Source organism: Sciurus vulgaris (assembly GCF_902686455.1).
Source record: "Sciurus vulgaris genome assembly, chromosome: 2".
NCBI classification, from domain to species: Eukaryota; Metazoa; Chordata; class Mammalia; order Rodentia; family Sciuridae; genus Sciurus; species Sciurus vulgaris.
The window spans coordinates 3,662,157-3,676,676 of NC_136462.1; the positions used below are offsets into that span (position 1 = coordinate 3,662,157).

The 14,520-nt window shown below is 45.6% G+C and overlaps 1 protein-coding gene across 2 annotated transcripts in view; it reads left to right on the forward strand.

Moving 5' to 3' along the window:
- The first annotated feature begins 7,753 nt into the window (after positions 1–7,753).
- The window catches only part of CDC42BPB (CDC42 binding protein kinase beta), a 92,741-nt gene continuing 85,974 nt past the window's right edge, over positions 7,754–14,520 (forward strand). Inside the window, exon 1 of one of the 2 annotated variants that reach the window (XR_013762281.1) lies at positions 7,754–8,285. Coding sequence is in view for 1 of the 2 variants with exons in the window: in XM_079130066.1 (XP_078986192.1) it covers positions 8,111–8,285 (175 nt within the window). In the remaining variant the exon portion in view is untranslated. The remainder of the gene's footprint in view (positions 8,286–14,520) is intronic. The other variant, XM_079130066.1, reaches the window with a different exon arrangement.

Below are 14,520 nucleotides of genomic sequence, written 5' to 3' on the forward strand. Positions count from 1 at the left end.
GACATGGGGCCAAGGTCGCAGGAAGGAAAACAGAACTCCTGTGTGCTGTGGTGGAGCAGTAGGGCTCCCTGCCTCCACTGCTCACTTCCTAGACTCACTGGGCTCTTGGGGGATGGCACTGGGGACTTACGGTGGTGGGGGATGTACTCACACCCTATAGGCTGACACTTCAACAGCATAGGGAGTTGGTTCTCACACAGGACCACAGCCTCTGTTCTTCAGCCTCCAACCTTGTTCTTGTTTTCTCAAACGAGCTGCTTTTGGGTGACAGACATGTGCTAAGTCAGAGACTCTCATGGGTACGAACTCTGCCATACTTCCTTCTCCATAAAATGAGTCCTGTATTCCCAGGCGAGGGTGTCTGAGTTGCGATGGTAACAGATAAATAAAGCATTATCCAAGTCTGCAAATGATGGTGCTGGTAGAGGTGATGTGGTTGGACACGGAAGTCCTTGCCTGAAATATATGGAAGCAAGTCACTGTCCTTTCTGTAACTGAAGGAACCTCCCATCATCATCCCACCCACCAAGCAACCGCCTGGGCCCCTGCGAATGGCTCAGTATGGTCCCTGCTGATGGTATTCAGCTATCCCACGGAATGGAAGGCAAGTCAGTCTAGGTGAGCCGGGCCCCTCAGAGGCTCCGCCCCTGCCTGCTGGTCACTTGAACATGGGTCCTTTGAACAAGCACTTGGGTGGGGAGGACAGAGAATAGAATTGGTGATCTTGTCCTTGTTGTTATTGTGGTGGTTGTGGATGGACACTACACCTCTGTTTATTTGGTTTTATGTGGTGCTGAGGATGGAACCCAGTGCCTCACACATGCTAGGTGAACACTCTGCCACTCAGCCCCAGCCCAGTGGCATAATCCTGTCCTTTAGAGTATTGAGAGCTTCTTCCACAGTAAATGCCATATTGGTGAGCTTTCATTCCCATGAGCAGGCCTTCTGTGTTCATTCTGAGAAATTCATCTACTTGCTTTCCCCCCAGCAAAAGAAAATATACATACATGTATGGGATTTGGTACTGGGGATTGAACCCAGGGATGCTTAACCACTGAGCAACACTCCCAGACCTTTTTATTTTTTTATTTTGAGACAGGATCTCGTTAAGTTGCTTAGGGCCTAAGTTGCTGAGGCTGGCCTTGAACTTGTGATCCTCCTGCCTCAGTCTCCTGAGTCACTGGGATTACAGGTGTGTGCCACTACGCCTGGCTTCTAATTTTTGATGGAAAGATAGCTCGAGTTGCATACCTCCTTGGTATCCATGGCCAGGCATTCAACTTCTACTAAGACCCAGTTGCAAGCCAGTACTGCCTTTGAAATGGAGAAGAGTTGTTGGCAGAGGGAGGTATGGAACTTACTCCAAAACCTTGGGGATATATGCTGTGATTCTTCTATCAGAACTTGCTCCACAGAGCATCTTTGTCTGACCCTCACACTTTCAAAACCATAGATCTGCTGGGTCATAAGTTTGTCAGGGTAGCTTGTACCAAGGGCTACACTTGCCCATTTTCCTCTGGCTTCCACCCAAAATTGGTTGTCTTAGAGGATGTACTGTAAATGAATCTAAGAAGCTCATCCAGTGAAGTAAATGTTATCTAGAAAAGATCCCTCTTTCCAAAATACCTTATTTCCACTTTTTTTTTAAAGGATATTTTTGCTAGATATAGACTTTTAGGTCAGTTTCTTTTCCCCCAGTGTTGAGAATCGAACCCAGGGGCACTATATCAACAAGCTATGTTCTCAGCTCCTTTCATCCTTTATTTTGAGATAGGGTCTTACTAGGTTGCTGAGGTTGGCCTCAAACTTGTGATCCTCCCACCTCAGCCTCAAGAATGGCTGAATTATGGGCATATGCTAGTGCCCCCAGCTTCTTTTGGTACTTTAAAGATGTTGCTCTGGTATCTTCTCACTTATGTTGTTTCCAATGAGAAATTTGGTATCATCCTTATTTTTGTTTCTCTGTACATGATGTGTCTTTTGTTTTGTTTTCCTTTAACCCTGGTTTTCAGCAATTTATGATGTGCCTAGGTATAGTTGTAGTTATTGTTGTTTTTATGTTTCCTGCACTTGAGTTGAACTTCTGAAATTTTTTAGTTTAGTTTTCATTGAGTTTGGAAAGTTTTCAGTTGTTATTTCTTCAAATATTTTTTCCTGACCCTCTTTCTTTTATTTCTCCTTCAGGATCTCAAGTATTCATATGTCAGTTCACTTAAAATTACCTCAGAGTTTACTAGTGCCCAGTTCACTTCTTTTTTCCTTGCTATTATTTTGGATATTCTATTTCTAGGCTTTGACCTGACTAATCTTTTCTTAAGTAATGTCTAATGTGTCATTAATCCCATAGGGCACAATTTTCACTGGGGGATGTAGTTCAGTGGTACAGCACTTACCTAGCACGCAAGACCCTGGGGTTTGATACCCAGATCAGGGAGGGAGGGAGAGAGAGTGAGAGGTAAATAGCTGAGTGTGGTGGCCCACGCCACCACATTTAAAAAACATATTTAAAAAATATTTTTAAAAATCCTGTTTCAATCCATATGCAACAGAATGAAACTAAACCCATATCTCTCACCATGCACGAAACTAAACTCCAAATGGATTAAGGACCTCGGAATCAGACCAGAGACCCTGCATCTTATAGAAGAAAAAGTAGGTCCAAATCTTCACCTTGTTGGTCTAGGATCAGACTTCCTTAACAGGACTCCCATAGCCCAAGAAATAAAAGCTAGAATCAACCACTGGGATAGATTCAAACTAAAAAGCTTTCTCTCAGCAAAGGAAACTATCAGCAATGCGAAGAAAGAGCCTATAGAGTGGGAGAATATCTTTGCCACTCATACTTCAGATAGAGCACTAATCTCCAGAATCTATAAAGAACTCAAAAAACTTTACTCCAAGAATTCAAATAATCCAGTCGACAAATGGGCTAAGGAAATGAATAGACACTTCACAGAAGATCTACAAGCAATCAACAAACATATGGAAAAATGTTCAACATCTCTAGTAATAAGAGAAATGCAAATCAAAACCACCCTAAGATTCCATCTCACCCCAATTAGAATGGCGATTATCAAGAATACGAGCAACAACAGGTGTTGGCGAGGATGTGGGGAGAAAGGTACACTCATACATTGCTGGTGGGGCTGCAAATTAGTGCAGCCACTCTGGAAAGCAGTGTGGAGATTCCTTAGAAAACTTGGAATGGACCCGCCATTTGACCCAGCTATCCCACTCCTTGGCCTATACCCAAAGGACTTAAAATCAGCATACTACAGAGACACAGCCACATCAATGTTCATAGCAGCTCAATTCACAATAGCCAGACTGTGGAACCAACCTAGATGCCCTTCAATTGATGAGTGGATAAAGAAACTGTGGTATATATATACAATGGAATATTACTCAGCCATAAAGAATGATAAAATTATGACATTTGCAGGCAAATGGATGAAATTGGAGAATATCCTGCTAAGTGAGATAAGCCAATCTCAAAAAGCCAAAGGACGAATGATATCGCTAATAAGTGGAGGATGACACATAATGGGGGGGAGGGAAGGGTTAGTGTTAGGGTTAGAGTTAGGGTTAGGGAGGGGGGCAAGTATGGAGGAAGGAACTACTGTATAGAGGGTAAAGAGCGGTGGGAGGGGTGGGGGGGAGGGAAAAAATAACAGAATGAATCAAACAACATTACCCTATGTAAATTTATGATTACACAAATGGTATGCCTTTACGCCATGTACAAACAGAGAAACAACATGTATCCCATTTGTTTACAATAAAAAAAATAAAAATAAAAAAAAGAACATCTCAAACAAATGCATTAAATAAAATTTCTTAGACACACACACACACTCACAAAAAATCCTGTTTCAAAATAAAACATTTAAAAGGGCTGGGGATGTAGTTCACTGGTAAAGTGCCCCTGGATTCAATCCTCAGTGCCAAAAGAGAAAAGTAAATAGAAATTGTAGTTTTCATCTCTAAAAGTTGTTACTTTTTAAAAAATTATTTTCATGGTTCTAATTTTTTTAGATAAACAAATGTAATGCAATTTATTATATATTTTCTCCACTGTGTAAGAAGAATACATAGACTTCTCAGGAAAACTTTGAAAAGCAGAGGCAAAAACTATAGTCTCACCACCCAAAGAAAACAAAGCTTAACATTTTGAGGAACATACATTCTTCCAGTCTTCTCCCCCTGCAACAACTGCTTTTTGGGTTTAAACTTACATTTCTGCAAACTATTAAAACATCCAGAGCTCAATAATTATTAGATGCATCATTATAATTTCCCCCGAATCAAAAAAAAAAAAAAAAGAAGAAGAGGAAGAAAAAAAGTGTCATGGGAATCCTTAGTTCATGCATCTTGCTCAGAGTCCAATAGAAACAGTGGTTCTAATTTTTTGAGCACAGCAATATATTTATCCTGTTTTAATGTCCCTCTCTGCTAATTCTTCTTTTTTAAAAATATCTTTTAGATGTTAATAGACCTTTATTTTATTCATTTATTTATGTGTGGTGCTGAGGATCCAACCCAGTGCCTCACACACGCTAGGCATGCACTCTGCCACTGGGCTGCAACCCCAGCCCCTTCTCTGTTAATTATTTTTAAAAATATTTTTTAGTAGTATATGGATATTTTGCCTCCTATAAGAGTTCTGTAGTTTTGTTCTGGAGTGCAGCTGAATTACTCGGAATTTGAGATTTCTGTGTCTTCATTTTATGACTTGTTAGGCGGATATAGAAGAGTGTTCAGTCTATAGCGATTTTTCTTAGACGTCTGGGGACAGATGATTAGATGGATTCCTAGTAGTGATAACCCCATTATCAAGGCACAATATTTTTTTTAAATTTTTTTTTATAGTAGTTGATGGATCTTTTGTTTTATTCATTTATTTGTATGTGGCACTGAGGATTGAACCCAGTGCCTTTCACATGCCAGGCAAGTGCTCTACCACTGAGCCACAAACCCAGTCCCAAGGCACAAAATTTTTTGAGAATTCTATCCACAGCCTCAATTCCAGCTTGGCTGGTGGAAAACACATTTCCACTATCTCCTCTAAACCTTTTGAATGGACTCTGGGTAGTTTCCTCCCACATGAGCACTGCTCAGTATGTTGCTGGGTGCTTGAGGGAACTTTGCAGATTCCCAGTCTTCTTTGCACAGTGCTCTCCCTTATGTAGTTCTGTCCTGAGAGATCTGGCTGTCTTATTTCTTTCATTCTTTCTGCTCTGTCTCCTTACCTCAAGGAGCCACGGGCTCCACCTCAATGCCTCTATCCCTCTCCACCACCTTTTTTTAACCAAGATTATGGTGGCTGACCTGAAGTCTTACCATCAGAGCTTTTGCTGTGAAGTAAGAATCAGCAAACTACAGCCTTGCAAGACACTTGTTTCTCTAAATAAAGTTTTATGGGCTCTTAGCCACACTCATTGATTTATATATCATTTATGGCTGCTTTCATGTGATGATAGAGACTGTTTCACCAAACCTAAAATATTTACTATCTGACCACTTATTGTTTACTTACCTTTGGCCTAAAGAAAAATACAGGATTTTCTTTAAGTTTTAGCATAAAATATCCTGAAGAAAATCTTCTCTGATTAGCCTGGATTGAGTCACATGAATACCATGGGAGGACAGTTGACCAGCTGGTCCTGGGTGACATGCTCACCTCTGTGGTAACTGCTCTAGAATCTCACGATCAGAGTGGAGCTGGAGCAGACATTCATAGGGAATGGGGTTCAGGGAGAGGGGTATGGGGCAGTCAGACACAAGGGCTGTCCACCAAAGGGACAATGGTTTTTGTCGATGTTACCGTTGGAACATACTGGAACACTAAACTGAAGTTTTGAGGAGTCAAGGAGAGACAGCAATGTGGAATTCTCAAGAACTGAGTTTGCAAGATTGCCACATGTAGATTGTCAAGGGGGAGGCTTGGAAACCTATCCTCACCCTAGAATGAAAAGTGAGATGGAAGACAGAGGATTTGGTGAAGTGGTCCTGTTGAGGGTCAGAGAGTATGGGTGTTCCTCCTCCACCTTGAGTGAGGTGGCTTCCAAGGCATTTCTCAGGGAGCAAAAGACTAATGAGTCATTCATGATAGGACCTAGAAGGGGTCCCATAGCTACCAGATAAATACCCACCCCCAAAATGACACATCTGGGCTGGGGATGTGGCTCAGTGTTAGAGCACTTGTCCAGTATGTATGAGGCCCTTGGTTCAATACCCACCACTGGGCAGGGGGGAGTGATACATCTGTTTGGGTTAAAGGGACTCAGGAGAGAAGGCATCAGGGAACTGCCAAGAAGACCACTTATGTCCTTAGGAGAGGGACAACTTTATTCTCTGCTAGTCCAGAGACAGAACCATAGCTCTTCCCAAACTTCCCCATTACCTCTCCCTGGCAGAGTTTCAGATGGGCAGGCGCAGGTTGAGCCTAGCTGAGAGGCTGGGGAAAAAAACAGGAAGAGCAAAGCACTGTGTCCTCTAGTCATTGCTCATCTTAGGCTGTAAGGGGCCCAAGGATAGATCTAAAAGTTAAACTTCAGAGGCTTAACTCTGTAAGACTGAACATTCTAATTTCTGAACCCAAGTCCTTGGTTGTGGCTTGAAGGAAATATGTTGTGTGTACATTCTGGAGTGCTGGGGATAGGCTAGCTTAGTCTGGGGTTGGTATGTTGATTGCAAAGATCGGAAATTCACAGGAGCCAGCTCAGGTAAGAGTTTATTGTTAAGTATACAGCAGACCCTCAAGGGTGCCTGAGAACACACAGCTGGGCTTCCCTGGTCAGGGGGCCAAGAGTCAGCACCCTTCAGGGTAATCACCATTTTGACCTCTAATACCCGATTATTGTGTCCTGCGTTTAACGAATTAAGGTGGTATACAGATGCACCGACAGTGACATGCACTGATCTTAGGTGGGAGGTTCACACGCAGGCCTGTGTAACCCAAAGCTAGTCAGGGCACGTTCCCAGCAGTCCGGAAGGTTCCCTGGCCCCTCCAGTCAATGCCTCTCCTGCAAGGAGGCCGATCTTCAGACGGCTCCATAGGCAGCCTTGCCGCGGGCTCCCTTGGCTGCCCGCCCACTTGCCCGCCGCATGGCCGCAGTGACCTCCGCAGCTGCAGGACGTCCCCTTTCCGACGCCAGCGTTCGTTCGGGTGGATTTCCCTCAACCCCCACCCACAACCACCATCGGCCTCAGTAAAGCGGTGACAGCCTGAAGACAACAGCCCGCTTCCCACCAGAGGTCACACTAGGAGGCTAGAGAGTGGAACCCGAAATGGCCACTGCGGGCAGCGCGAATTCCTGGGAGCAGCAACCCCGCCGCAAGCCGGGCAGGAGCGAGGCCGCCCCGGCGCGACCCTAGAAGGCCACCAGACTGCACCCGCCGGGGCCCAAGAAGGCAGCCCGAGGCCCCAGGGGACTTCCCTGGCCGCACCCCCGCCTAGCTAGCCCGGGGCCCTGCGTCGAGGGAAGCGCGCACGCGCAGCGCGGCCCCGCGCCCCTCCCGGGCGCCTCTGCGCACGCGCCGGCCCGCAATCTCGGCGGCGCACTCTGCGCCCCGCCCCCGGCCCGGCTCCTACGGCGAGCCGCGAGGCCCGATGCGCCGGGAGCCGCTGCGGGGCGAGGGCGGGGCGGCGCGCTGAGGTCAGCGCGGCGGCGGCCGGCCCCGCGTGGTTGGCTGCGCCGCGCTGGCCGCGCCCTGGTTGGCTGCTGGCCGCGGGCTGGGCGGCCGGCCGGGCTAGGGTCGGGGCTCGGGCGCCGGCCGGGCTTGCGCAGCGCTCGGCTCCGCAGCGCTCCAGGTCGTCGGCGGCCCGAGGGAGGGCGCGGCCGGGCGCTGAGGGCGGGGACGGCGGGCGGGCCGCGGCGCCGAGGGGAGGAGACCGGCCCATGGACCCGCGGGGCCCGGCGCCCCAGACTCCGCGCCACCGGGACGGAGCCCAAGATGTCGGCCTAGGCCGGGGCGCACCGACGCGGACGGGGCGGCGACCGGGCGCCGCCGCTGCCGGGGCTCGCGGCCGGGCCCCCGAGGGCTGGCCCTGACGCCGGGCCGCGCGGGCGGCCGAGGCCGGCGCGTGGGGAGCGGGCCGCGCGGCACCATGTCGGCCAAGGTGCGGCTCAAGAAGCTGGAGCAGCTGCTCCTGGACGGGCCGTGGCGCAACGAGAGCGCCCTGAGCGTGGAGACGCTGCTCGACGTGCTCGTGTGCCTCTACACCGAGTGCAGCCACTCGGCCCTGCGCCGCGACAAGTACGTGGCCGAGTTCCTCGAGTGGGGTGAGTGACCTGGCCCGCGCTCCCCGCGCCCCCTCCTCCCGCGCCCCGGGCCACAGCCCGCTCCCACCCCCATCCCGCCGGGCCATCGCCCCGGCCGTTCCTGGACCCACCCTCCGGGTCTGGAGATCATTTCCTGCTGCGCTCCCCGGGACATCCGCCCCGCCCCCGCCCCCGCCCCGCACCTCGTCGCCGGGTCCCTCCCGGGCCGCGCTCTGCGGGGTGCGAGGGCAGCCGCCGGTGCCTTTTGTACCTCGGCGCCCGCCCCCCAGGACCCTCGAGAGCGTCCCCCGGGAGCCAACTCCGAAGGCCCCTTCCAGGTGACAGCCTGTCCACATCTCCTAGGTGTCCAGAGCTTGAACGCCCCTTTACTGTAGCATCACAAGGGAATTTTAAGGTTAAGAGCTTTAAACACACCAGCACAGAGTAAATGAGTTATTTTCATCCTTCATTGTAATTGTGCCAGACTCTCGTGGTATTTGGGTAGCTGGAACTGTCACTTATGAACTTTTGTTCACCTGATCTTTGCATGCTGTTTGTAGTTTATTCAGGGATCTAAAATGCTGTAATTATTAATTAACTAACCTATTATGCTTTATTAGGACAAAAAACTTAAGCCATTAAGCGAGGTTAGAATCCCCAAGACAGGTAAAAGTGTAAGGTGAAACCCTGTGATCATCTCTCCTGAACACCATCATCCCTGCAGGACCCTCGGGTTTCTCATCTATGAGGACGAAGCAAGGCTTTGGTCCAGGCCAAACCTGGTGAAAATTTTATCCTTGTGTCCTTTGTGTCATCAGGCTACCGGGACTGTGCAGTTTGAACCAGTAATTTCTAATCTTTGGTATGCTGATAAAGCCAATATTTACATGAGGAAACAAATGAATGTGTTCCACACAGAGGCCTCCACTCTGCCACAGTGGTGACTGGAATTCGGAATTTTGTTTAAAAATTACAATTTAAGTTGCAGTATTTAGAGGGTTTCTGTTGGTTGCTCTTCAGTGAGATGATACTCTATGCCTGTGAGAACAGCAGGAGGAGGCCTGAGCCCCAGGACGGCCTGTGGTGCTTTGTTGCATGGGGCCACTATTCTTGGTTACATAGAGAATCTGTCAGTTCAGAGTACTGCTTTCCAGGGGTCCTTTATCTGTAACACGATTTTCAACTGGATAAGTAACTAACTTCAGTTACTTTGAAGGTGAGGTCTTAGGTGCCTGTTACAACCAGAGCCTCCTCAATATTGTATTTGCCTTTCCTTTCTGAGCCCTGGAACTTGAAATCTGTAAGGTTCCACAGACAGGCTTAACTGAGTGCACAGTAGGTGGGTAAGATGCAACCTAGGGGAGGAAGCAGAAGAAGGTGGATTTAAGTAGTGAGGTGTGACCCAGCTGGCATCTGACCTGGAACCTGGGTGGGGCCTTGGAGACTGATCACTCTTACTACTAGGATACCACTAGGGGATACTCTGCAGTTCACTGGAGAAATCTCTTCTCAGCATGCAAAGAAGTCAGATTTTGTAAGATTTGACTTCCAGTTCTAAACAGAAGCTGTGTACTATATCATGGACATATTTTCAAAGTTGTATTCTGACATTTGAAAATCTTGATACAAGTAAATCACATTATTCTTTTAAGAACACTAGAAATGGAAGCTTTAAATTACAGAGCAGACAGAATGGACTTAAATATAAGGTGGCATTTTAATGAATATTAACATATTTTAAAAGTACTGTACACATTCATGTATGCTAATGTATACACTGTTGTAACACCACAATGGTGTATTACTAAAGATAGGTGTGCAATTATTGTTTGGTGTATACTTGTAATTGTCTAGTTGTTCTGTGTGAAAACAAAGAGTGGCCTTTCTGATAAAACTGTAGAGCATGGCTAGGTACCCTGACTCCCAACTGGAGGATCTTCTGCTCAGGAAGCTATCCTGAGTCTGGATTCACTGGAGTCAGCCTCTCTCCACCTTTCAAATCTTGCCAGGTAGCTAATGGCAGTTATGTAGAATTCTTAAAATTTAGGGATGAAAACAGACAATTCAGCCTAGATTTTGAGAGTTATTGGAATATCTTTGAGGTAATTTGGAAAAGCTAAGTATTAGGTTTTTAAGTTTTATTTTATTTTTTACTTTTTGGGACCAGGTATTAAACCCAGGAGCATATAACCACTGAGCTACATCCCCAGCCCCTTTCCCCCCCTTTTTAAAAATATTTCAAGACAGGGTCTCTGTAAGTTGCTTAGGGCTTCCATAAGTTGCTACCTTGAATGGCTGGCCTTGAACTTGTGATCCTCCTGCTTTAGCCTCTGGGATGAAGGTGTGCACCACCACACCCAATAGGTTTTTAAGTTTTAAAAGATTAGTCTGGCTCTTATTTTCTTATTGCCACAGTAGCTGTATGGGACAAGTCATCTAGCTTTCATTGTAGAGTTTTGTCTTTAATTTTCCTTTGATTATGTTTGTAGCTTGATTGGGTTCTTTTATGAAGTTCTGGACCTTAATTAAAAGTTGGAAATACCCTGCTTTGCATGTGTCTTTCTTTAAGCTATTTTTTAAAAATGTAAATGATTCCACTTGAAGTACAGCATATGAAACACTTTAAAATTTCCACTAGTAAATAGCAACAAATATAAGCAACCACATGGGGTAAACGTGCTTTCATCTTTATTATATAAAAATGTCTTTTCATGTGTTAAGTGTTTTTTTCACAGCTTGAGTATTATAAATAGTGTCACGTTTAGATGGAACTGATGTTTGAAATCCCAACCTGTTGACTCTGGACAGACCACAGTGGTCCTTGCTGTGGTTCCTGTGTGGCCTTCAGATGGGGAGGCAGTCCTGCATGGTGTGGATATGCATCGTGGAGCATGCCTTCCCAGCGCCCAATCCTGGACATCTCTGCCATGCGCTTCCTCTTAATGAGTGGAACTGATATTGCCAGCCTGTGGTTGATTTCCTCATTTGTGGTTCTTATCCTGAATGTGACAGCATCTTCTGAATTCCTCATGAATGTGACTGTACACGGCTGTCACTGTGGGGACGCCCAGCCCTCCATATGTGTAGGTGGGGCTCCCAGATTTAATGAGTAAGGCCTAACTGGTGGTGCCAATGTGCATTTTAAACTTAATGGGTTCTTTGGGTAAAATTTCTTGTAACATGGTTATATTTTGAAAAATAGATTTAGGAGCTGGAGCTGGGTATGCTGGTGCATGCCTGTAATCTGGGCAACTCCTGAGGCTAAGGCAGGAGATCTCAAATTAATTTCAGGGCCAACCCCAGCAACTTAGCAAGACCCCGTCTCAAAAACAAAAACAAAAGAAAAAGAAAAAGGCTGAGAATGTAGCTCAGTGGTAAAGCATTCTCGGTTTCAGTTCCCAGTAGTGGAATAGATAAATAAACAAAGATTTAGGATACAGGGTCCTGGGTGGGCATTGTGTGACACCCCCCAATCCCATGCTAGGTGTTGAACTCAGGGCCTCTGCATGTGAGGCAAGTGCTCCACCACTGAGTACATATCCCAGCCCAAAGAGCTCTTTTGATAAGATCCAAATTATAGGGAAATGTTGAGGTTGTATGATAAAAATTAGGTCAACATAATTTAGATTGTATACTTTGAAATGCATATTGATATTGACTACATGGCATGAGATAGGACAGTTAAAGCCATAAAACATTGACAAGCCAGTTTTTTTCTCTTCTCAAATATCTTCATGGACAGTTGGGCTTTAAGGTAAATAGAAGTGTCTGTGTTACATCTTTATATAAAAACAGAATTGGAGTTGAAGGAATTGTTCTCACTTCAGGATACCACTGTGTGGGTAGTCTGAAGGAGTTTGCACTGCAGTGAATCACTCTTCAGGCGGAGTACTGAAGTGTAAGTCGAAGAACTCAAGAGTGCCCAGGGTGTGCATGGGGTTGGCAGACAGCTCATCTCTGGCCTCTTGCCTTGGCCCTTCCTCTTGTCACTGAGCCAGATGCCCCTAAGTCTTCTGTCTGTGCTGACATCAGTGATGCTGGGACCAGCAGGCAAGAGGGCAGAATTAACTCTAAACTATACCGGATCCACCAGAAGACTGAATGTGTTTCTTGGTAAAGAGGCAGAAAGTATTTGTTAAGACCAATAAAGTAAACGACTTGTTAGATGAGACCAAAAATAGGGATTTCACTTTTTTTAATAAAAAAAAAAAAGTGGGCATGGTGGCACACACTTGTAATCCCAGCAACTCAGGAGGATTGGAAGTTCAAGGCCATCCTGGGCAATTTAGTGAGACCCGTCTCAAAATAAAAAATAAAAATGCCGGGGATGCAGCTCGGTGTTAAAACGCCTCTGGGTTCAATTCTCAGTACCAAAAGAGAAAAAAAGAAAAAAAATTGGAAAGAATTAAAAAGCAAGAACAAACAAAAACCTAGCCAGGCTGGTGGTGCATATCTGTAATCCCAGCTACTCAGGAGGCTGAGCCAGGAGGATCACAAGTTCTAGGCCAACCCATGCAACTTAGTGAGACCCTGTACAGTGAATTGCTGCATATAGTATTTTGGAGCCTTTATTTGGGTTTTTAAATCTATCAGAAAAACTGTGTGTGTGTGCGCGTGCGTGTGTGTACAAAAGAAATACTACCTATGAAGTAAAGGTCATCCTCCCCAGTTTGGTTTTAGACAATCTGTGTTAAGGACAAGGTTTATTTGGTCAGTTTTATTGATTGGTAACTGGCAACAAAATTGGTTTTAAATTAAATTTTTCCAGAAAGGATTGATTATATGATAGGAAACTTTGAAGTTTTTGTTATTCTTAGGAACACATTAGGAATTTAAAGAGAAATTTGAATCTTATTCATTCAGCTTCTGTCCTTTGATTTGAACCTCTTTGGAAAACATGTGGAACAACTTCTAAAGTCATTCTTTACCTTATTGAACCGGTGACTCCTGTGATTGCCACAGCCTCGGTCATGGATTGGAAAACATAGGAATTTTGAGAACTCATGTGATCTGCCCTGTCCCTGCTCTCCTGTGGGTAACCTGTTCCTGAACATTTTCCCTAATCACTGCTGAGGAAGCAGCCCCTTGCCAGGTGTCTTTCCCCAGGACCAGGGCAGCCTTGGGCAACCTTGCTGCTGACTGTCTTGAAGCAAGAAAAAGTTATTTTCACCTTTTCTTTCTGTTCCTATTAGCAGCGGCCTAGCTGAAGCTCTTAAGCCCTCAGCCTAAGTGAATACTTTTCCCCAGGAAGTTCTAGATGCCTTTGCCAGGTCAGTGTCGCGCGCTGCTCATCACTCTCCTTTTCAAGAACTTCTACAGTGGTGGCTTCACATTTTGTCTCCTGTGAAGAAAATCAGATCTGAAATCCACAGTCAAGTTAGAATTTAAAATCCACCTAAAAAGACATATGTAATCTTAACTTTAGAAGGGAAGGTTAGGGCTGGGGCTGTGGCTGTGGCTCAGTGGTAGTGCGCTTGCCTTGCATGTGTTAGGCACTGGGTTTGATTCTCAGCACCCCATGTAAATAAAAATAAAATAATGGTCCATCAATAACTAAAGAAATATTTTAAAAAGAAAAGAAAGAAGTGAAGGTTAGCTGGGCACAGTGGCACGTGTTTATAATCCCAGCAATTGGGGAGGCTGTGGCAAGTTCCAGGCCAACCTGGGCAGTTTGGCAAGACCCTGCCTCAAAATAAAAAATAAAAAGGGCTGGGAATGCAGCTCAGTGGTAAAGTGCCCTCTCCCTATTCAATCCCTAGTACCAAAAAAAAAAAAAAAAATAACCAAAGGATGTGAAGAAGGGGGAGGTACATGTAGGTGTCATGGAGTTGAAGGGGAGTGGGGGAGGGAGCAGGATGTTTGAACTGTAACTGGAAATAAGAGAGCTCAGTCTGTTCACTGTAAAGCCTTGGGTATGCAGGAAGAAATCACCACCTGGAAATATGCAGGAGTGGGACAGGAAACATTGTACCACTCATCCTTTTTTGAAAAAGTAAATATCAAGTGAAATTCAAAGGTACATGGACCTCTGTTATAACACCCAGAGCCACATTTTTAAGACTTCTTCTGTTGTATGTCACCCTTGTGAAAAAAGTGAGTTGAAATAATCTAATCTCTCTCATTTTGTTTGGAAAATTTACATTGGTGGTCTGAATTTTTTAGTGTACATTTTACTTTGAATTTGACAAAACCATTTGTATTGTTTCTTCACTACTGAAAAAGATGTTTGATTTTATGATTTATGGGTATGCAGCAA